Source organism: Corvus kubaryi, unplaced genomic scaffold (assembly GCF_017639235.1).
Source record: "Corvus kubaryi isolate FWS band 111438036 unplaced genomic scaffold, C.kubaryi_AGA036_p1.0 37385, whole genome shotgun sequence".
In the NCBI taxonomy this organism is placed as follows: Eukaryota; Metazoa; Chordata; class Aves; order Passeriformes; family Corvidae; genus Corvus; species Corvus kubaryi.
In genome coordinates, this window is record NW_024581127.1 from 24,234,070 (window position 1) to 24,257,848 (window position 23,779).

A 23,779-nucleotide genomic window follows, 5' to 3' on the forward strand; every position below is an offset into this window, starting at 1 on the left:
AGCGGTAAAAAAGTACTGAAAAAAATCAATCAAATTGGCCCTGCTATTAGTATTCTCCTAGCCACTATAATAGTGATTGAAATACCAATACCCTTAGTAGTCCCACATAAAAATGGGCTACTTTCAAACAACTTTCTCTTGAATAAATAGAGGAAGTTTGCAAAACTTGCTTCAGTTTAAGAACTGCACAAATAAGGGAACAGTCTCACTAGGTCTTTGAGTTACAAGTTCAGAGCACTGAATCTGCCAAGAGTGTCCCATTCCAAGAGTCTATTAGGAAGCCACAAAAAAATGTACAAAATCCTACTCACCAACAAAGGTACCCACCTGAAGAACAAACAGGTTTTACACAAGCAAAATCTTACTCATCTCCTAACCATTCAAACAACAACCAAAATGTTTAAAAACGTGTAGGCACAAATCCAATTCCATACAGTACTTATGTTTGCATATTTGTAACAAGAATGAAATTGTCCAAATGAATTTTTCTTCTGAAGATTTGTCCAAAGAAACCTGAAGTCAACGAAAAGATTCCTTTCTACTTAGCAACTTAAGAAGGCTTTGGATTAGGTTCCAATATGTGATGGAGACTCAAGAAAACACATATGGTCTCCTTCATTTTTAATCTCCTACAGACATAGCACATTCAAAGGAATCTAACTGATCTTCTGCTAATGATGCAATAAAAAAAATCATTCTTACAGCAAATAGAGTACATTAACACTAACCATATTTAAAGATCCCATTGAAATGAACCATATTTGTTCCCTTGCCATTTAAGAAAGAATAGTTTCAATATTAAAAACAGTGGATGCAAGGCTTTGCCAGAACAACTTCTTCAGACTTCATTTCTTGCTTTCATTTTCCACTATTTGTTCTCCCCCAATGTGCTTTAGTCCCATTAAAATTGGACATTTTTGAAAGCGACTGCTGATTTTAAAAGTGGGAAAATTTCTGTTGCTCATCTTCAAAGACATTAAGCTATGCACAGAAATGCACAAACACCTGTATGCACGACTTCAGCCTTCAATTAATACTGACTTTGTCATATGCTGCTTTAATGGAGGCATTCTCCCCATTGTTTTCAGCAGCCAAGACACTCAGGGGAAGAAAAATACCACTGCTCTGAATAAGAGGACAGCTATCTCAGCCAGCCTGTAAAAGACCCAATCCCTAAACACAGACTGCATCCATAATTGCACTTTCTGTAGGTTTGCAAAACGGAGAGATAACTACGTATTTACTGTGAAGCAAACACAGAACAGAAATAGCAAGAAGATTCATAACTTAAACTGTAGGGCCAAAATAACAGGTGTTTTTACTTCTGAGTAAAAAACCCAAAGCCAACAGCTCCAGCACATTTGTGCAAGCAGCTTCCCCACACTCCAGCAGCTGCGTAATCACGTCTGAGGGTGGAAGAGGCAACGAGGGCTTGTGGCAATGAGGACACTGCACCAGGTGACACACAGGAGGAGGGACCAGAAAAAAATATACAAGGAATGGTGACCCAGAAGACACAGAAGTAGAGAGAAAAAGCAAACAGAGAATTGTTGGGCTCCTTGTCAACATGGATGAAGGTTCACTTCATAGAATACTTCTATGTATTCATTACTTCAGGTGCAGACAGACCACATGAAGACAACAGTGTGCTAAGCTGACCACATGCCCTCACCGCCAAATTCTCCAGGCATCAGCCTCAAACTTCCTGCAAAGAACATGTTTTGGTTCCTCTTTGTTTTCTACACTATTTCCTCTTCACTCTCTCTGCTGTTTTGGTTTGTGAAGCCAAAACCTCTGATGAAGCACCAGATTAAAAAGAAGGCACATTACAAAAGCATTCTTTATTCCTGCATTTGAACAAAGCTGACATTTCACATACATTCATAATACCCATCAGCTAAAAGGGTTTACAGGACAGACATACTCCCCCTGGGCTATCATTTCTGTAATGGATTCTTTACTAAATCTGTGTGCCAGTAAAGGATGGGTTGTAGATATTTAAACAGCAAAGATAATTAACTAAACAGAACTACTTCCTTTGAAACTTTAATAGATGGTAAAAATTTCCATTTATCTATTTTTATGTGTGAACTGGAAACATATGTGAAACTCAGCATTCTTCTGTCACGGAAATTAAGAATAGTATTTTCAAGCTATATCATCAGGAATATCCTGAAGTGAAGTGAGGGCTGTTAGCTTCACTGCTATGGCAGGTCCCTGGGATTAGATGACAGATGACTCTTCATCTCCAACTTTTATTGTGTTTGGAGATGTGTTTTTTACTTTTTCAGAAATGCATCTTTGTATGAAGGATACATTTACCACCTCTCCACTTGCACCTCCATTTCAGGAGATTTGTAGCCTTATCAGCAAAAGTAAACATCAGTACTTACAAAGACTTCAATACTGAACACATTTATTAGCATTTCTGCTAAGTTTGCTCGCCCCAAATTTAAAAGGTTAAATTGCTATGGCACGTGAAACCACACTTCCTGATGCCCATGCTGCTCCTCAAGGACCATTACTGGTTTACAGAGGGCTCACATTTTTGCCAATTTAAGACAGACTAATATTTTAGTTCCTTTCCAGATTCAGTATGCTTAATTTCAATATAAAGTAAAAATTTGAGTCAGCCTCACATTTTGCACCTCCTGCTGTCTTTGTTTTTTTCAAGAAAGATACCAAATTATTGCTGGTTTAATTCTCCAAGCCAGGCCCCTAGAAACTCAGATAAAGGCCTGTGCCATGCAAAGAGCAGTCAGGGACACACAGCTGGGGGCGGAAGGAGATCAGTGCAACAGTAGCAACCATTTGAGAAGTTTCAAGAGCAATGCAACCACACCTCAAGTTCTAACAGGTGCATTAACTCACACCAGATCAATACACTGAAGTCTTTAGAGCATGCAAAATTGTATTTCCACATTGCAGCACTCAGTCTTCTGGAAGAGCCATGCCAAGGACCTGGAAAGCAGCCTCGTGCTAAGAAGTAAGTTGTAACTCCTGAATAAGGAACTTCAAAGCCATCCTGAGGGCATGAGGCAGTCGGTCTTGCAACCAAACCCAAGGGTCACTACCCTTTTGCACAATCCAAGCAGTGAGTAAAGTTCCCAAGATCATTTCAGAGCTTTCCAAACCTACTAATCCCATTTTTTTTCTAGGTTTCTTTTTGTTGTGTTTTGTGGGGTTTTTTTCACAGATCTTTGGAACCTTCACAATTTCCTAATTTAGCTACTAAAGATAAGCGTCTTTCAAATCTGGGGACGCTTCCTGATTTTTTCGTTGTTAAAAAAATATTTTTTCAAGAAAGGAAGTCTTTAAACATTAAAACACCTGGTATTATGGGTAGTGTTGCCAGATTAATTTAGTATGTTGGAAGAGCATGCAATACAGCAAACTACTGGTGAAGGTGCAAAGAACCAGAACATTCAGGTTGGAGTCACCAAAACTCAGAAATAAGAATGCATAAGCAACAGAAGTGACAAGTAACAAGTTTTAAAAATCGAATTTGTTACTAATTTGATTAGATACAAATGGACAGGGGCTGAATACAGAAGGAAATAGTGTTGTAAAAAAACCTTACATAAATAAACTAGAGCATTGGGAAAGGCTGCAGAACTCAAAAAACAACTCCAACAGCTTTGAAATGGGTAGAAAAGTCAGTGTATTTAAATGGCCTCCAGGCACAGTAAATACAGCTCGGCTGGGTATAGCACAGGACAAGTCATCCAGAACTGACATCCATGAAAACACTAAAAAAAAAAAAATCACAGGATTCCCACACTTAAAAGTGTGGCCAGCTTCACAGTGTGAACCAAATTTAGCATGCCCAGAAACATAACGAACCCCCAGTTTTTAAGACATGTCTATGTATGGCTAGTGAGAACATGAAACAAGGGGATTACTGGCAAATAAACCCATTCAAGAATAAGATGCATTTTTGTTCCCTAAGCAAGGTGTATGCAAGTAAAGTTGCATACAGTCTTCCCTCCTGTGTTGATGCAAATCAACACTTAAACATACCCAACTCCAGAGGCTCAGCTGAGTCTGTGCTTTGCTCCTGGGCACAAGGCTCAGTTGTCTCTCTTCCTGCCCATTGAAGGTTCTTGAGGGTGTCTGAATTTCTACATCTTGCTCCTCACTCCAACTGTAAGGTCATTGCTCTTGCTATCAAATCAACACAGCCTTTGTTCAGGACAGGTACTTTTAACTGCAGAATTTCCCACTCCAACACACAATCCAGGGGACATTCTGTATAAAAGATTTATATCCATCCTTTGTACAGCAACACAAGGTTATACAAAAGCTGGGATATGCAGAATACAAAGCAGGTGAGAAGAACACTTCAACTCCTAAGGTGACACAATTAACACTGATAAGTCAAGGTTATCACTCAGAAGTCTAGCGCTCCAAAAAAATAAAGGTGGCATTTTTCTCAGCTGCAGCACAACTTGCAACACTAAGAGAGATCCTGGCCCTGCTCCATCAATGAGTATTTGAAGTTGGTTTCACTGAGGCTGGATTTCATCCACTGCATGTTGAAAGTAACAAGACAAGCCTCGGCATGATGAGTGCAGTTTCACAATGGCTTTACATGGATCTCAAATATGAGAGTCCCACAAAAGGGACCTCCAATGACTCAAACTTCTCATGGCCTTGCTGCCACCCAGAGAGCTGACCTGGGGACCTAGAACACACAACATGCAGCACAGCCACAGGAAAGCAGTTGGCAGAGCTCAGGTGGAGACGCAGGAATGAGCTGCCAAGGCCAGGAGGATGGCAGGAAAGTTCTGAACAGCTCAGCTGCAGTTTCACAACACATTGGCTTCAGTGACAAAACCATCCTGCTGGGTTCTTCCTCCAGCATCAGCACTTCTGCCTTGTGCTGGAGTTCACGACTCCCTTCTGCAGACACAACTGCTTTCCAGTCTGCTCTGTAAGCTCCATCGTGGAGAAAGGAAGCATTTGAGATGACATCTTTTCTGGAGCATACATTTAACCCATGTAAGTTTAATCTGTTTCTGGCACAGCATCACACACTCACTTCAGTGCAGCTGAAGCACTGCAGCACAGGGATGGGCTTTGCTCATGCAAGTCTCTTGCCAAGGCCAACACACAACACAATTACATGCTAATATTCTCTAACAGTATGTATGCTTTTTTCATATTATTATTGTAATAAAGATATATAGAACTTTATTCTCTTTGGATTATATCCTGCCTTACACAAAATTCCAGTTCTGGAGAACCATGTAACTGAATGAGTACTGAGAGATACAGAACTGTCCTTGGGTTGCAAAGGAAAAACTTGGAAAACACCATAAGGGAGGGAATATACGTCACACAGCTTTAATCACTCAAGATGTGTAACTGGCAGCCAAGCCAGTATCCCTGTAGTAAGTGAGGAAGGAGAATGGCATTTCCTAAACATCACTCAGTCTTTCTCTGTGCTGCTGATCCTGAGAGATGAGATGCTTAGCACAGCCTAAATACCTAATGCAAGAAGAATCCTCTCTAAAGGTCTGAACACACCTGAGGAAGGGGAAAACAAAACCAGAATCACAAGCACCTTTCTCTGCCTATTACCTCTAATGCTCAGAATTAGAAATTAAGATTTTGGGGGTGGCAAAGGTCACTACACAAACAGTAAAAAAAATCACAGTATAAAGGAAACACTCAAAGACACAAGTTATTTAATTATTTATAAAATATTTATTTTATAAATAAAAGGAATAAAAGAAAGGAGGAAAAGGGAGAATGATTTATCCTTTCAACCAAAAGCCTAAAGCAATTACATAACATTCCTTTAAAAGCAAAGGCTGTATACCATACATTACCCCTCAAATTAAAGTCTACCCAGAAGCTTGGGCTGCAGTCTGGCTGCCCAACAAGGTCTGAAACTACCCAGGAGACAGACTTCCAGGAAGTTGTGCTACAGGGGTGGTATCAGTGGGGCATTTTCCCTCCTGCCCCACAGGATATAAAAACACCAGTGGATAAGGATAGCATCCCAGCCACAATCCAGCCTTGTACTGTGCTGGCTCAGTGATCCTCTGTCCCAGAGGGAAGACCATGCCAGGAGCCCACACACCAAGGCATCAAGATCTGTTGGTACCTCTACAGCATGAACAACAAAAACCATGACCCAAAAGCAAATATGCCACACCAGGCCTAAAAAGACAGGTTTCACTTGGCTTTATTTGCTGAAGCCCAGCCCAGCCCAGCCCAAAACCACAGAGAAGCAGAGAAGGATCAGCATAAGGGAGCTAGAGGAACAAAGAATGGATCGTGGCTCCAGCACAAACTTCTTCAGCACTCAGTTACTGGACGTTAATAATACTGCCTACCCTGGGAGCCAGATGCTGGGCCCACCCCTCACAGTCCATCACCCCTGCTGCAAATAAAAACACAGACATTTGGAGGTGACGCACACATTTTCTGTAGAATCCAGCTTCATGGCTACCCACATCCCAAGCCTGCCTCCATGTCATGCACTGTGTTAGAAGGAACTGGAACACAACTAGTGAACACAGAAATCAGACCACGCTCCCTACATGACAGGTAGGGTGTGAAAAGCATTGGCCCTGGTGATGGGAGCACTCCACAGTTTGCTACAGAGGCTCAGCCCCATTAACCTCAGCAGCTTACAAAGTGCCAGGCTGAGTGGCAAGGACAGGCAGCGGGAATCCCAACCTGTGCAGCATCTGAGCAGTGCTCTGGATAGCAATGGCTTTTAAGCATCTTCCTCTTCCTTCTCTTCCTCTGATGCATTACTGAGATAAAGCCAAAGGAGCCACGCAAATGACACTGGCAAGGCTGAAACTACAGTCCCACACACTCCACCTCTCTGCTGCTGATGGTAAAAGGTGCTGCAAGCTGCATCATACTCAGGAAGAATGGTGAATAGGTCTTGGGCTGGGGGAAGTAACTCAAGTCTGAGTTTACTTAAGAATAGTAAAAATACCAAGCACTTGAATAGTATCAGTGTAAGGCATCACATAAATTAAAAGGGCAGAATTAGACTCTTCACATCATTCCAGATCTCCTCTGAAATTCACAAAGGCATACCATCTGAAGTAACAATGGCAGAGTTTGGTACTGGCTTTTTTAAGTTTTAAGTTGCTCCCACAGGAGGCATTCTCACTGAACACTTGAAGATTTAAGTTGCCAAGAAAAGAAACAACCAGCAGCGGCTTTGCTGGGCACCAATGCACCTCTGCACCACTCAGAGCACCAGGGCAGTAAAACAGCTCCAAGCCTCTAACCAGAGCAGCAAACTTCTGCAGACCAAGCTGAGGAGTCTTGTGACACAGCTGAAGTACGTAATGGCCGATATTAAACTTTGGCTTGTAAAGATTTGAGCTGTTTCACTGCCTGCTTGACAGTTCTCTCTGTAGCAGCATTTTAACGGGGACACAGAGGAGCCACTTGTCTCTCTTCCGCTGCCCAACAAGCTGCAAACAGCTGGTTGTGCTGGCCAGAACACATTTTGCCCATTCCCTCAGAAAGAAGAGGGATGTTTGTGCTGGGGACACAAAGGCCGATCTGTTCGGAGCTGGCCGCAGCACTAGCTGACACAGGCTGGCGTCGAAGGGGGAAGGGTACAAACACAAGGCTTGTCCCATTTCCCCAAAGACTGTTCCTAGCAAATGTCATTATTTCAAAACATTGCACTTTGAGAATACTTGTGCGAAGTGCTCATGGAAATCTCAGCTGTGTAAATTGGAGTTTAATTTGTATATTCAACATTGCCACTCTTTAAAACGAATCTAAACATGGCTACATGTTTCCTAGCAGAAAAAGCTATGATCTGCAAAACGCTGCTTCTCTCCTTGGAAATTGCTACCATTTGCTTGTTTGTTTTGGTGCAGTGTAGGGAGAGAGGGAGAGATGATAATAAAAACATGAACACTTTTTCTCCTCACCTTGAACGGGGACAGGCTCAACAGCCAGCAGCTTTATATAGTACAATCAGCACTTGCATGCCCACTGGAGAAAGAAAACAAAGTCATGGCTCTTCTTCTTGCATAGCCATACCCAAATTTAGCTTTAATGAAATCAATATGAAAGACATTATATATGCAAAGGTCATCCTCATCTATGTAGTTACAGGATCAGGACATGGATAGAGGAACCTATACAAACTAAACCTCAGCCAACACATACACTGCAGAGCAGGTCACGGCATTCTGCCCAGCCGTGCTGCCTGCCCACCCTGCTTCAGCCTACAAAGCAGAGTATGTTCACTTTTGCTTTGCAGGGACTCCCTCATTTTCAGGAAGTACCTGTGCGTAGAAACCATGGATCCAGCCACAGCACAAAGCAGCTGGAAGGAAAGCTGGTCTGAGACGGGCTGACAGTGCCTCCCAGGTTCCATCCCCTTCACTAGCTACTATACTAAACCCACTGACTATACTAAACAAGGACATGATGGAAGGTGGTTCTGGGACAGAAGCATGTCCAAAGAAAGGCAAAGGAGCTGGTAAAGGATCTGAAGCAGGAGTCTTATGATGAGCAACTGAGGGAGCCGGGGGTGCTTAGCCTGGAGAAAAGGAGGCTGAGGGGAGACCTTATTTCTCTCTACAGCTCCCTAAAAGGAGTTGCAGCAAGATAGGGGATGATCTATTATCCCAAGTAACAAGTGAGAGGACAAAAAGAGGTGGCTTGAAGTTGTGCCAGGAGAGGTTTAGATTGGATAGTATGAAAAATTTCTCCACAGCAAGGGGGTTATCAAGCATTGGAACAGGCTGCCAGGCAAGTGGTGGAGTCACCATCCCTGGCCATATTTAAAGATGCGTGGATGTGGAATGTAGGGACATGGCTTAGTGGTGAATATTGCATCGCTAGGTTAACAGCTGAACTTGATGATCTTAAGGGTCTTTTCTAACCTGAACAGTTCTGTGACTCTGTAAACTACTCCCATCCCCAGAGCAAGCAGACAAACAAGACCCCTTTTCTACAGCCTCCTTGGCCATGGCGGCTCATACATAAGTGTCCTTCAGCAGGACTATTCAGAGGGCTTAAGCTGTACCACAGGGACCTTTCCACCAGAACTGATCCCCAAAGGAGTCAATGCCAGGGGCACTGTAGCTGAAGTGCTGTTGAATCAGATTTACTTTTTGTTACTCTATCATTTATAAAGGAAATAACATTCTAAACATATAGCATTATTATTGCAGAGCTGTGTCTCACTTGACTTCTCAGAATCACTTATTATACTTTAACTGGGTACTCTCTGGGAAATACTGTAAGAGTTTTCTTTGCATCACTCTCCAAAGCTATGATTACAGGTTTAACATTACAACTTAGCTTCAACCCTCCATGTTTTCTAATGACGCCTAAATTTAAAAGAAAAAAACTCACAAGGTAATTGTGTTGCATTCCATGCCTGGAGACCTCAGGGCTTCTGAGCTAACCCAAATTCCCCTTAGACCTCAGACACAAAATACAGCAGACTTGCAGCTGCAAACTTCTCGTGAGGATACCAATTCTGTCACTTTTCAATCACTGTAAACTGTGGTCACAACTTTGCACCTCTTTAGAGACAAGGAAAACCATCAGGCCTGGCTGTTAGCCAGGTAGCCATCAGCAGCTGATGGAGCCTGACCGGAAGCAGAGCTCATCCCCAGCAGGAATCTGCCAGCGCTCAGATACACAAAGCAGCCAGCCAGGATAAAGTCAGCAAGCCAAGGTTTGATTATGCAATTACTTGTTCAGCTACAACTGCAGGTTTTCCTGCATAATCAGGCTGATAAACATCAAATTTTTTCTGGTGTTGCCTCTAATCCTAAATGATGTAGTCAGAAGTCAGAAAGAAGGCAAATGATATCCAGAAAACCCAGTGGGGAGAGAAGCATTGTGTTGTTGGGTAAGGGGCAAGCCATGCAGACACTTTGGGTTTGGGGTACTCTGCAAACCCAGAACACCTCTGATGACTGTCACAGTCTAGCACTATACACTGCAATGGCACCAAGGCAGTAACAAACTCAAATTTCTCCTGGAAAATTATCTATGCATGGACAGTTCTTTAAAGAGGGTTTTTTAAAGACAGTTCTTTAAAGAGATTTACAAATCTCCTGTTAAAATGGAAAGGGGTCAATTTTCTGCTGGATGCAGCTTTTTGGGAAAAACATAACTTCATAAACCAGCCTCCACCTGAAACTACATTTTTGTTGTCTCCACAAACAGTGACTGCTTTCTGCTCCAATGAAACATTATTTTTAGTGCGTTTCTGCTCTTGAAGAGCTTAGCTGTGAACAAGAATGAAGACCTGAAATGTCCTTTGAAAAGCTGTCCATACAGTATCTGTCACCCCAGAATTCAAGAGAAACCAGGGAGGTTTGTAGCAGAAACATTTTGATACTTTCTAATTTGATACAAGTACCCACAACTTGAGAACAGATGTGACTGTGCAGAGTTATTCAACCTTCGTGATTAGCACAGAACCGAAGATAAACAACAATTGTTTAATCAATTATTATTGCACAAAATGACTGAACTCGGAGACAGAACTGCTGCCACATCTATTTTACAAAGCTTTTGCTCAGCGGTCTTTGAGGGAGAGGGAAGGGAGGAAGGACGAGCCAACAGGGTTGGGGAGGCAGAGCATGGAGCAAGGTTTGCTAAGCACACTAAAGCACCACAGTAACGGAGACTCCATGGAAAGCTTGGAGCAGATCTTGCCAGCCATGCAGAAAGCCAGCCAAGGGAGTCACCCAGTCAGGACCAAAGATCTGTCTGCACTATTTTAAAGGGGAATTAATACAGTAGGTGTTGGGGAAAGGATAAAGCTGTATCAGCACCTTTTTTTTCCCCCATCAGTGATTTATGCCATTATTGCTTGCTAAAAAATACCCTAATCCCATGGAAATTAATGGGAAAATCCATGCCATCTTGAAGAGGAGGTGGCTTTCACTCTCCCACCTCTTGCTCCACGTTCACTCTCTTTCCTGGCACTCTCTGGCAGAGGGCAGGTTGTCCCCACCAGCCTGGCCATCACCAGCTCACCACCAGAGACTCAGCCACAGACAACGAGACAGGAACAGCAGGGTCTGGGCGGGGAACACAGACCCTGAGAAAAACCAAAATTGGAGGTGCAGCCTCCTGTAAAGCATTTCAGCAAATGAATCAACCCTAAGACTCCTTCAGTTGCAGGTATAAACAAGACTCTATTTATTTCTGTTTCCAAAGAACAATTAACTTAATCTACACATAACTGACAACAAACAAGTTCTGTCTTAGATATGAGCAAGTGCATGTACAACATGCATGCAAGCTGTGTGTGCCCACTTGCACCTTGTGTCTATGTAACACTGCGGACAGACATTTATAGCTGTGCCCCCACCAGGGCTAGGTCAGCTCTGGAATTTAACAGCTACACTTTAAGGCATTCCTAAACCAACATCAGCCAATGCAATAGTGAACAGAAAGAAAGCAGAGAGGAAATAAAGAAACTAAATAATATCTTGCATATTCCCCCATAGAAATAACCTTCTAGCCTTTATGGTTTCCTGAACACTTCTTCATTCCTTCACATACAGAGTGCTACATGAAGTCTTTAATACAGCAAAAGCTAAAAAGGTAGTGAAGCCAACCTAATTTACAGCTGCATTGAGAAGATATTAAAATTACACCTAGAAGAGCTATTTTATGCAAGTTTTAGAGATTTGAGGAGTCTCTTCATTTCCTCCTGTATTCAAGGTTTCCACTGTGAGTTTCAGAGAAACAAGGAAGCATTCCCCCAGAAGTATGACTAACTGAAAAGATCAAATGTAAATGTCTTACAGGAATCCATATAATGTATCACTTGTGACTTCTCTACTGGAAGCGTATCTGTCTTGGCTCATACCAAATATACATCCTTATCCACTTCATACAGTGTGCATATTGATAGAAAAGTAATAGAACAAAGTGATTAAGGAGAACAGCATATCTCAATTTTCCAAAGAACTGAATAAATACGTGCACTTACTCAAACGAACTATTTATTTTAACAAAATGGGAACAAAGTACTACATTGAGTTGGTCAAAACTTTTTGGCTATGAAAATTTCCTGTGATAAACATGATGTGACTGCAAAGATTTTCTATGAGGAGATGGTACATTGGGTAGCTCTCTGCTATTCCACACAGAAAATTCTACTTATAAAAAGTTTAAATGCAAGTTCAAATCAGCCTTTTGAAAGAAATTTGCTTAATTTTTAGATATAAAATGCCATTTCAAAGTAAAACATCATAAAAATTCCCACAGAAACCTGTGTGTTTTCAAGTTAGCCCTTCCTTTCCTCCCTCAAAAACCAGAAGGTATTTGCTCCTCAGTCTTTTGTTAAGAGAGTGAACCCTGAAACTTCTCTAAGGTCTTAATACTATTTATGCACATAGACAAAAAGCTCTGGCAGTACTTTGAACAAGAACTCAAGCATTAAATACTAACATTTCTCAGTATGCCTAGAAGAAAAGCTCAATACATATATAAAACAAGATGAACACAGAATGATCCTAGCAATGAAGTCCTTACACTGGCAAAGCCCAGAATCAATTTTGGGTTATTTTTATTGGGTGTAATTTATAGTATGTTCAGACTCACTATTTATTTCCTCAAAACTTCATAAACAAAGTGCTGCTCTTTTGATAGTCTAACCCACACGTTTATTAAAATAGATATAACAGAGTGAAAGGGAAACATAAAACTAACAGAGGATCATTTTTAGTTTCAGGGATATTTTACATGCCATCTCTTAGAACTTCAATTTATGGCTCTCCTTAATGGAGGCTTTCAGGGTTGATTTTAATGGGTTAAGTGGAAATTCAACTGGTTTGTTACTGCAATGCTTTCTTTATAACCTGTCCTCACACATCACCTAGGTCTGGTTTATTTATACAGGCAGCTGTTCGCTGAATGACAGCGAACTTAAAACTAGCTGCTTTCACTTGCATTCTTCCTGTATTAAACTGTTATTTGCTTTTATGGCCTTTTTTGGCCTGACACTTCTCCACCATTTCACAAACATAAAAAAGACTGAAGTTACCACGACGTTTTCTACCTCTTTCAAGGCAGGAATAGAGATTTCCTCCCCAGAGCTAGATGAGAGCTGTGTCTTAAAAAACATCCCAAGTGCATCAGCCTGCAACCTAACCACTACTCCTGCAAAGAAAAGGGTAACAAAAGCCACGACAGCAACAGTGGCTTCAAGCTTATTAGCTAAAGCATCTGCAGCACCTTTTGGGCTTTCATCAGGTTTAAGTGTTGCTTGTGTCACTCCTCACCACTGTGCTCAGGACTTCAAAAATTTGGGCTATGTTAACTGTTTGACTGGCCATTTACCTGAGCTTCTAAAATCTAGATGAATTTAATTTGGGCAAAACACAGTAATAACACCTGGAGCTCTTAAAGAAGAGCCTGTTGTCATCATCACTGAAGTTATTCCAGTTTGAAGCTTGCTTCCCTTCTCTTGGAGTAAGCACATCTTCCTGACTTTAATATGACAGAGCTCACAAACAGCCACATCCCCAGCTCTGGAAAAGTCTTCCCAGCGGTGAGATACAGAGTCAGAATCACAGAACTGTTAAGGCTGGAAGAGACCACTGGTGGGGTCATCTGGTCCAACCTTCCTCCTTAAGCAGGATCTTCCCAGAGCACATTGCACAGGGTTACATCCGGACTGTTCCTGAATATCTCCAGTGAGGGAGACTCTACAACCTTGCCAGTGTTGAGCTGGAACAGCCCACCATGACATGCTAAAAACAGAGACACCCAATAGACAACAGGCATCAGGTCAGCCTCTCCAGACCTGGCAAAGCCCCAGCAGCCTAAAGTTTCCATACTGGCCCTAAGCACACATGAAGGTCAAGCACCAGACAAGGAATACCTGTTGATGGGTATTCATTACAGAAGTATGTATATAAATACATCTTATGGTCTGTGTCTGTGTCTCTCTGCCCAAGTATGTATTTATGTGGTAGGAATCCTGCTGGGTCTCTACAGACACTTCTCCATCCCAGCCACCCATCACTCATGGGGGAGGAAGCTGGGTATGAGGAAAGTTCTATCACTGCATGAGACAGGACAAGTAGGTTAAAAGGGACAGGTAGTTACCAGGAAGAATGTGTTCTTTGGAAAATAATTGTAATTTAGAAACCTTTTTCTGTTCACAGCATCCTCCACAAAAAAACCCCATCGAAATAAACAAAAATCAAAAAAACCCACACAAACAAACAAACCAACCAAATAATAATCCCCCAAACCAGACAAAATAAATCAAACAAAAAAACTCACGAAGAAATCAAGCAGCAGGTACTCAAGGCAAAGCCTGCTCACTTTATTCCTGAAAAATACTTCTGAACATCCAATAATTAAATACCTTGTTTGGCTTCACATCAGCAAGAGCAGGATCCTTCTGGCTTCTACCTGGGAAGAGTAAGACCAAAGGGAATCTGCCTGCTATAAGAGAAGTCCCATCTGCCACGACAATCCTGCCACTCCCTCTACTAGCTTTGTCTTTCCAGGCTGTTTCATGGGGACTAAAGCCCAAAGCCCAGGATAAACAGATTAAACTTTCACTGTCTCAGTTAAAACTATTAGCTTAAAGCAGCCTCATAAGATACATGCTGGATAACTCTAAACCTCTCCAGCATCTTCACACAGCTGTCTCTTGCTCCTCTTGCAGAATCAAAGCCAACGGCAGTTTAAACACGTCAGTATAGTAAATCATCTTGGAAATAGCTATTCTTGAAATAATTCAGACTAAAGTGGAGATATGTTATTTCCATGGTGTAGCTTTCCATGCTCTCTCATAACTTCTTGATTATGTTAAATTAAGCCAAAATAGGTACTGCACCAGCCGTATATGCCTATGGCAAAAGGAACATAAAGCTTAACTAATGGTCCCATTTCTCTGAAATGCCACATGAGGCTGATAAATATTCCCAAGAGGTCATGTTATCTGTTGAAGCCAATCAGGTAAGTTGTGTCTCCTTTGCCAGAATCTGATCCTGGCTTTTTACATTTTATTTTTTTGTTATATTTCTAGCTTTCCGACACTTGGGAAAAAATTCTGTTTCTCAGGTACTTACACCATACCATTTTTCAGTCTGCCATTAAAGTGACCAGAAGCTGTTCATACAGATGCACACACACACATTACTCACCTGTGTGCTGCCTTGAAGTTGCCTCACTGTTCAAATACATGTCATTGTCAGAAGGAAATATCCCAGAGCAGAGAGGAATAAACAGCCACAGCTTTAGTTCTGGTGACTTCTAGAGCTGAGCCAACAAGCACAGCTTACAACAGTTCAGCAAAAACCTGTGTACCATTTTTAGAAGGAGTGTGCCGTATGTTAATTATTTCTAATCAGAGACAGTTTTTCCACATCTACTTTTCTGGCTCACTTCCTTACGATTAAAAACTCCATTTTACCCAACAGTACAATACAGATGTGCTGCTTTGGCAGTGACCTACTTTGTTGTGCCCTTCACATATGTGCAGCAAAGCCATAACCAGTTCAGTAGTTCAAGCTCTAGACAGACAAAATTAAAGCCAGACTGAACAGAAGTATACAGTAGCAGCAGTCAGAAACCCGTACCTGCCAAAGAGTTATGTGGAAATTATGTCCTTTAATTGAATTTATGTGAAGGAACAAACTTAACCTAAGAGCAAGGCAATATCTAGTGTTGAAGCAATCTGATGAACTAGTCACAGCTGATTAAACCTTTTTTAAGCAAGTTTGTTAACTTACGTTCTGGAAAAAATTATGTTTTGATTGCTAACTGAATGATGAACAAACCAATTCTGTCTTTTCCCAACTTCCCCTGCAAGCAAACTTTTGTGTCCTAGTTCATTACTCAGTGTTGCTGAACTCTGAGATGTTGCAAGGTGCTGGATGTCATAATTTCAATTAATCCTCTCTCCCAGAAGCGTAAGGTAAAGAAGGCTGAGCTATTAACCATCTTTCAAAGCCCAGAGATATGTCTCATAGAGCAGCTTTCCTGGTCCTGCAAAATAGCAGCTGACACAGTTATTTAAGAGCATGAAGGAGGCTCACAACACACCTTCCAACACGTAGCATGAATGACAAGCAGCACTCCATGCTTTCTACATACTTCATAGTCTCTCACAGACTTCTCAAGCCCAAATCTGCCATGTCTCACCTTGAACATCTTCAAACTGCCTCCTTGCTAGCAGTGACACTCCTCAAGGCATGTACCAAATGCTGCCACTCGCCTGATGTTCCTTCCCATCTCTACAACAAACTTTGTGCCTCTGCCAAAACAAGACAATTTATTCCTCCTATTCTGAGCCCTAGCTCTTTCCCAATCTGCCATAACAGTACAGTGCTCTCCCTGATTGCTCCAAGAACAGATGTCCTGGCAAAGACCCTTAGCACAGGCACACCTTATGCGGGCAGAAGTATTCTTCTCTGCTCGATAGTTTAAGGTTTGAAGAGGTGACACAGTTGAGCCAAGTGAAGCCCACCTCACAGCAGCTACAGCTGCTGTAGGGACACCATCGTGGGGCTGGAAGGGGCTAAAAGAAGACCCTGGCTCACCTCCCCCCACCATGTCAAGGTCAGCAAAGCTGTGTTCTATGGGCTGCTCAGAAACTCTATATGATAAGCAGCTAAAAGAATTTTTGCACATTCTAGAAATACTGCTACCACCCCTTCTTCACCAAGTATTTTTCTGAGATGCTTGTAGAGTTGTTTCAGACTTGGAAAACCAGAGTCTTCCATGCTGTACTGGGACAGCTTTGTTCCCATCACATTTTGTTCACTTATGCTATTGGTCTCTTGAACCACTGTTTCCTTCAATTTCCCTTCTACTAAAGTAGCTGTATCAATTCTAACAAGTAGCCATGGCAACATAATCTTGCAGAATAAAGGAAAAAATAATCCTATGATCAGAAATCTAAATTAGAGAAATGGAATGGAAATAATGTGTTCTTAAAGCCTGGAAGCAGAGTGACTACTGGTACAGGTTACAAACAGATGGAGCAAACTCTCCAATACTTACAAACTCTGAATCAACACAAATAGATGCTATACTTACAGCCAAATTTACAGATAAATTACTAGCAGGGCAAGTTCCACACCATGTATTATAAAAACAGTGAGATTAAGAGACTAAAAAAAAGCTAAAAATCGTTTCCAGCTTATACCTAAAACCATCCATCTATTGGGATCAGCACCTGAGCTGGGCTGTCCCAAATCCAAACTGTTTGAATTACAGACACTCCTCATCAGCTCCCTCAGAACAGACATGCAGTGAGTATTTCTGACCCAAACCCAGTGGGCAGCAGGGGTGGAAAGAGGCCAGTGCCATTTCACATCACCTGTGTGAAAATGCCTTCCTGGGAGGGTGGAATTGGCCTTCAGTGAACAGGCACCTGCCCTAGCAAAATTAAGATACAAACATTGTTTTATTAACCATAGCAGAAGCCTTCAGCTTTCAGTTTTACTCTCACGGTTTAAAGATTCTTCAAAGAGTTATATCAAGATTTCAATTTAATTTTCACAAAGAAATTACTACTGGGATTTTAAAACATGTTTTTTTCTTTTCTAATGATACTTGTATAATCTCTATGTGCAATTGAATCCCAGGTCTCTAGACATATTTAATCTTCTAAGCATCCTTAAGGAGATGGTAGTCAATTGCTTCTATAGGGCTTAGTATATGATTTCCAGGGTGTGTGGGTTGACAGGGCACCCTGCACTGGGTCCAAATAAACTCACCAATGTGTTGCCCACAACTGCCCTATTTTCCTCAGTGTAACTGAGAAAGAGGACTCATACAAGAATTACTGCAAAGAGGATGTACTGATTTTTATCTGTGAAAGGTGATACAGGCTGTCTGGACTGCTAAATTAGCGTGTAATCTAATCAATGAAAAACACATCAAGTGTTGCCACTCAACCTTCCCCATCAGCTGCAGGCATCTGAAATAATCAAAACTGAGATTCTCAGGAATTGCTTAGACATGGAACTCTTAGAGTAAGATTACCTGCACCTTTCCCTTTCAATTTCACTTTCAAACTTTTGTGTGCCATGACATGAGTCATGAAACGTACAGCTTCTAAATACAAAGCATTTCCCTAACTGCATATTTGCTGGCACAAAAAAAAACCCCCAACCTCCTCCCTGCCCCCCTCAAAAAAAGATAAAGTGTTTTGTCCATTCATATACCGGAAGTGTAAAGAATAGCTATGCATACAATTTGCAATCACTGAGATTTACAGCCCTGACCTGACTGTAGTAAGTAGTTATGCCACATACACACTTATTAAGTGCCCTGTGCCTCATTTTTCCTCTATACTTGCAGGAGACACACTTTTTGGATACATACTGTATTTTGTTATCCCTCAGAAATCTCCTGTTATCACTACTTTACTGAGAGAAACATGAAAACAAAGATAAGATTGAAAATTACTGCCAACAAGAAGCCCATACCTAATTTTACACTATTTCAACATGTAATTTACACAGATAGGATTGCTTTGCTTCACCTAGAGAAAATTTTAAAAGGGTAGGAAGGGGAGAATCCTTACAATTCTTACAGAAATACTGTTTGGAAAATAATACACGTTACTACAGTACACACTGCTTCGTGCTTATTCTTACATTGCTTTAAAGCTGTGTATTAGTCTCAAGGGAGCCACAGAAGATGACTATAGTCTACTGTCCATATGCTGAAATTCACTGTGTAGGGGGCTGCCTCACTGTGGGAAATTTATACAAACCCAGGAAGGCTGCCAAAGCCACTTCTCCATGGACCTTGCAATTGTGTTAACTGGGAATCATTCAAAACCAATAAAACTCTAACAGCACTAAGAAGATGCTCCTTTTCCCACTACCTACCTTCCACCACCATCATCACTAGCTCACATTAAACAAGTAAGGGAAAAATACCCTGCAGACAGATAGCAAAAGTCACTAATGCAGTTTTTTTTTTCTTCACATCCCAATACAGCATCATGCAGGGGGGTCCTGTTTGACATTAGCACAGGCTACTTCAATTTTTCATTTTTTTCACTGAACACATAGGGAATACAAGTAAAGCACAACCAGCTTGGTTACAGAGCATGCCAAGTGACTGCTCTTATCCAGGATGCTTTGATAAAAACAAACACCTTTTGTGTCTTGAGAGTCACTTGAATGTAATGTGCTTTACACAGCATGAGAGGGGCTGCTTGTTTTTCCAAAGTGCTTATTTAAGAAGCCCAAATTTAACACAACCACAGGGAAATTATATGTACAAACAATAGCTATCAGGATAATTTTAGCTTCCTTCCACACCTGCAAATATGTATTGTACAAGGAGGCTGCCTTGTCTCTCACATAGGGAAATTCTCTCTGCTCGTGAACGCTGGTGAGAAGCCCCATCCTGCTGTTCTGAACAACTGAGAAGCCACCCAGGGATGACAAGCCCAACATCAGGGCCACCCCCACCCCTGCTCCCTCTACCTGCTTTGCTCCCCACACTCACACCGTGATAGAAAGCTCACAGGAAATTAAACCCTGCAGGCAGAAGTGGTCCATCCCTGCAGATGAGGAGACAGAATGATTTCTATGGTCTCAAGTCCTTCCTCACCATCACCTCCATCTCCTCTTGAATCTTCTGCCTTACAGCTCCCCCTATGCAGTATCACCTGTCGCCTTGTTTCCTTTACATTTATCAAATTCTACTGGATTTAAGGCACCCTGGCCAGCTCCACAGACCACACCTGTAAGAAGGAACTTCAGCTTAGTAGGTGAATTATACAAGTGAAGACTGATGTCCTTCAGAGATGGAAAATGAGAAGACAGAACAACCCAGCACGGCTATTAAATTTGTTAAAATAGCACCTCTCCTACTGAGCTTTACAGCTGTGCCCCCCCACACCCACACAGCTACTGCAGCTACGCCACCCCTAACCCTTCAGCGAATCTCTTTCCACCAGCTCAGAGACAGTGATCAATGCAGCAAAAGGGGCAAGTGTTAAAATGAAGCACTGCATGATCCCTTCTCTTCACAGACCTTCCTCCTCTGGGCACCCACCCGGGTGCCAGCCCTGCCTCCTACACAGGGTGAAGAGGCCAGGGGAGGGATTTTCCGCTCCCTTCCTCCCTTCACAGGAATGCAGGAGAGACTACAGTTTAGTGCTGAGCTGGTAAATGCCTCATTTCACTGAGCAAGCAGTTTTAGGCAGGACACTATATAACAAGCAGGCTCTGGCACTCTGATGTTGGGAGTATTGAGCCGTATCTTCCCTGCCATAACCTCTAGGAAATACTCAATAGTAAGACCCTTTCCAGGAATGCACAATGCATTGGGCAATACTCAGAGCCCTGCTGCACCATAAAAGGTGTTTCTTGTGCTTTACACCTTACCATGCCCTTGCAAATTCGGCTTTCCTGGGCTGGAAGTCACAAACAAATCTCCCTCAAAATGTAAATCTTACATTTTGACCCTGGAAACACATGCTGGCTTTGTTCTGTGAGTTGGAGAAAGAGTCCAGAGAGAAGCTGTGCAAGGGTCTTGCCCTGCCCCACCACTGACTGCTTTTTGTCATATGTAGCTCTCTAAGAAGTCAGGAAATGGCAAATACCTATTGTCTGGAAAGAAAGGAAAATCAAGTGTTGCCCTTCTATACTTTAAAGGGTAAAAAGAACTTTTGGATTTTCCTTCCTTTAGTAATAAAAATACCATTTTAGACTGCTGCTGAAGAATGAGCTTCAAAGTGGGCAATAGAATCACAGAGAATTGTTTTAAGCTGCCTATTTACATAAGCCATTCATGTAGAGTGGGTCCCCGCTGAAGGGAGCAGCCCTCCCGGGCAATGCTGGAGCCAACGCTTGGTTTGGTTACTCTGCTGAAATAGCAAGAGAAAGGCAGGACAAAATACTGAGTGCAGTGTCAGAATATTCTAACTTTACATAGGGATGACTATTGAAATAGACTCTCGTTTTACAAATTACAAATTCAACTGCAGAAACAGCTACTGAGGCACCTCAGCATGGAGCAAAGAAATGCAAGGTAGCTGTGATGTCAGGAGTGAAGGAGGGTGCTTAGAGTCCCCACCGAAACCGCTTCATCTTCACTCCTAGCCAGGAAGAAAACCGAGGGGTTTTAAAGGCTCGTGCAGCAGCACCGTGGCTCAGGTGCTGTTGCTGCAGGCACTACACAGAGGGAGGGAGGCTGTTGCAAGCACTATATACATTACTCATTAGGTCACAGCACAGCTCAGCCATTACCTGGCCTGCACCCCGGAAAGCCCTTAAACTCCATAAAAAAATCAGTGATAAAAATTAGATGCAACAGTCTCACTTCAGACTGCCCGGAGAAGTTCATACTAATGCTTCAGAGGTATATCTGTAATCAAGTCAGCTGCAGTGAGGGAAGACAAGATGCACTTCGGTCCTGCACGTATTGCAGGGCACAGAGGGAGAGGAGACACAACCGTCCTCAGTTTCTTAAATCCTCATGGAGCACTAACTCCTCCAGTTTTCACTGTCACGTGGACAACAAGAGTTTCTCAGCACACACTACTGCGGAATACATTTTCTCACCTTCTCTCCCTTTCAAACTTTTTCTATAACTTTATGCCATAGTTGGTTGCTCACGGCTGATCCTTGGCTGCACCTCCCAGCCGGCAGCAGCACCTCCTTTGCTCCTCAAAATAACCACCAAAAAGACACACGTGAAGGTGCGGTACCGAGAGGGCTACAGGTACAGTGACGTGGGAGTGCCCGTGGCTCGCAGGAAAGCGATGGCACAGGGGAAGGCAGCGCTGCAGCATGCCTCAGATGCCATTGACCTCCGGTTAAATTAACTTCTGGGCAAATATGTAATCACTTTATCAAACACACGCCAAGGGCATTTCTGAAGCTGTTCATTCTCTCAGGTGGAGCGAGTTAATTAGTCCTTGTGAGAAGACAGGGACTGAACGCCTGTGCACTCCTCTCTCCTCATGAACTCGCGGTCTGGGGGAACCTGGCTCTGCTTCTACTTGTTCCCCCCAACATCCGTCCCGTTCGGGGGAGACACCCTCCCTCTACGTCTCCTCCACGCACACCAGCGTCTGCTCCTTTCTCTGGGCTCAATTTCTAAGGCTAGTTTTTACGAAACTGTTTCAGTCACCTTTGAGAAAGGAAAAGGCGCTGCTTTGCAGGGATGGCCAATGAGTCCGTGAGGCACCGCCAGCTTCATTTAAACCCTTCTGCCCCCACCCCCCATCCCTGGTCGGGAGTAGGGTGGTGGAAGGAGGAACTGAAGAAACGGTGGTGTCGGGCGTTTCGAGATGACGAGGGCAAAGTCACCCAAGCCATTCCTCTAATGCCAGGAGAGGAGGGGGGGGGGGGGGGGGTCCTTTACCGCTTTAACCCATCCTCTCACAGTACCAAACTCTCCCCACTTTCCTTGGGCTGAAAAGATGCAAATACGTCCTGACGGCAGATCCAGAAGACCCCTCACCCTGGAGGAGGCTCGGTCAGGCTCCCACCGGGAGCCTCAGCCCAGGAGCGGACCCCTGCGGAGGCTCCACCGACCGCGCACGGACGGGGCTGTGGGGAGACAGAAGGGCCGAAAGTTCAAGCCCGTCTCCCCGGCATCCCGCTTGCCCCTTCCTGAGGGGCTGTGTCCACAACACATGCCGTCAGGCGTCCCGGCGCGGGGTACGGGGTGTGAACTCTGTCCGCTGGAAAGACGCCCGGAGGAGCAGCACGGGACGCGCGGGGTCACCCCTCGCCTCCAGCTGCGCTCCGCCGCCTCTCGGGCTGCCGAGCCGCCCCGCCCCACAGCCCCCCGCTCCGGGGCGCGCACAGCCGGACCTCCCCCTACCTTCCAGCAGCACCTCCTTGCCGGCCCGTTTGAGCGCCTGCACCGCCTCGTCGTGAGTGGCATCCCGCAGGTCGGTGCCGTTCACGGCCAGGATGGCATCACCCACGTAGAGGGCCTGGGTCTGGTCGGCCGCCAGCCCCTTGAAGATTTTGCTGATGAGGATGGGCATCTTGTTCTCCTTGCCCCCCTTGATGCTGATGCCCAGTCCGCCCAGCTCCTGCTTCAGCACCTTCACGCACCGCTTCTTGTTGGAGATGGCCTCGGGCACCTGCTCGGGGGGGTCGGTGAAGGCGGTGCGCACCGCCGCCGGCCCCCCGCCGCCCTCGGCCCCGCGGCACGCCGTCCCATCGCCGCCCAGCCCGTTGTGGGCCGCGCCGTCGGGGCGCTCCTCGCCGCTCAGCACCAGCGCCTCGCCGCCCAAGTTGGCCAGCACTTTGTGCCAGCGCTCCCGCACCAAAACTTCCAGCCAGCCGCTGCGCTGCGCCCGGCCGCCCCCGCCGCCGCCCGCCGCCGCTACCGCCATCTTAGGAGCATGCTGGAAGCGCCGAGTGACGGCACCCCCGGCACGGCACAGCGCGGCGGCACCGGACTTCAGCCGGGGGGCGGCAGCTCCCGGCGCGGCGGGGTGGGGCGAGGAGCCGCGGCCGCCCCCCCGGGGCCGCGCCGGGGCGGGCGCACCTGGCGGCACCGCCCGCGGGCGGAGTGGGACGGGGGTGTCCCGCCCCTCCCGCGGGGACACGGCGCGGGACGCCCCTCGCTGAGCCGCGGCTCCCCTCGAGCCCGGGCTGCGACGGCATCTGGCGGTGCCAGCCCCGGCAGCTGCCGTCTGCAGCGGGGTGTAGCGGGGAGCTGAAGGAAACCAACGGCAGGGAAGAGAAGGAAAACCCAGCTCTGTTTTTTTTTTTTTTCCCAGGGATTTTTTCTATAATGTGAATTAAAACTAACGGGTGGCCCCAAGGTACTTACAGTTCAG

General features: G+C 44.3%; 1 protein-coding gene across 1 annotated transcript in view; it reads right to left on the minus strand.

Annotated features, from left to right (window-relative positions):
• SNTB1 (syntrophin beta 1) overlaps window positions 1–23,418 on the minus strand; it is a 110,270-nt gene extending 86,852 nt beyond the window's left edge. Inside the window, exon 1 of the mRNA XM_042036479.1 lies at window positions 22,807–23,418. Coding sequence (XP_041892413.1) covers window positions 22,807–23,329 — 523 coding nt within the window. The 5' untranslated portion in view covers window positions 23,330–23,418. The remainder of the gene's footprint in view (window positions 1–22,806) is intronic.
• Window positions 23,419–23,779: the final 361 nt, after the last annotated feature.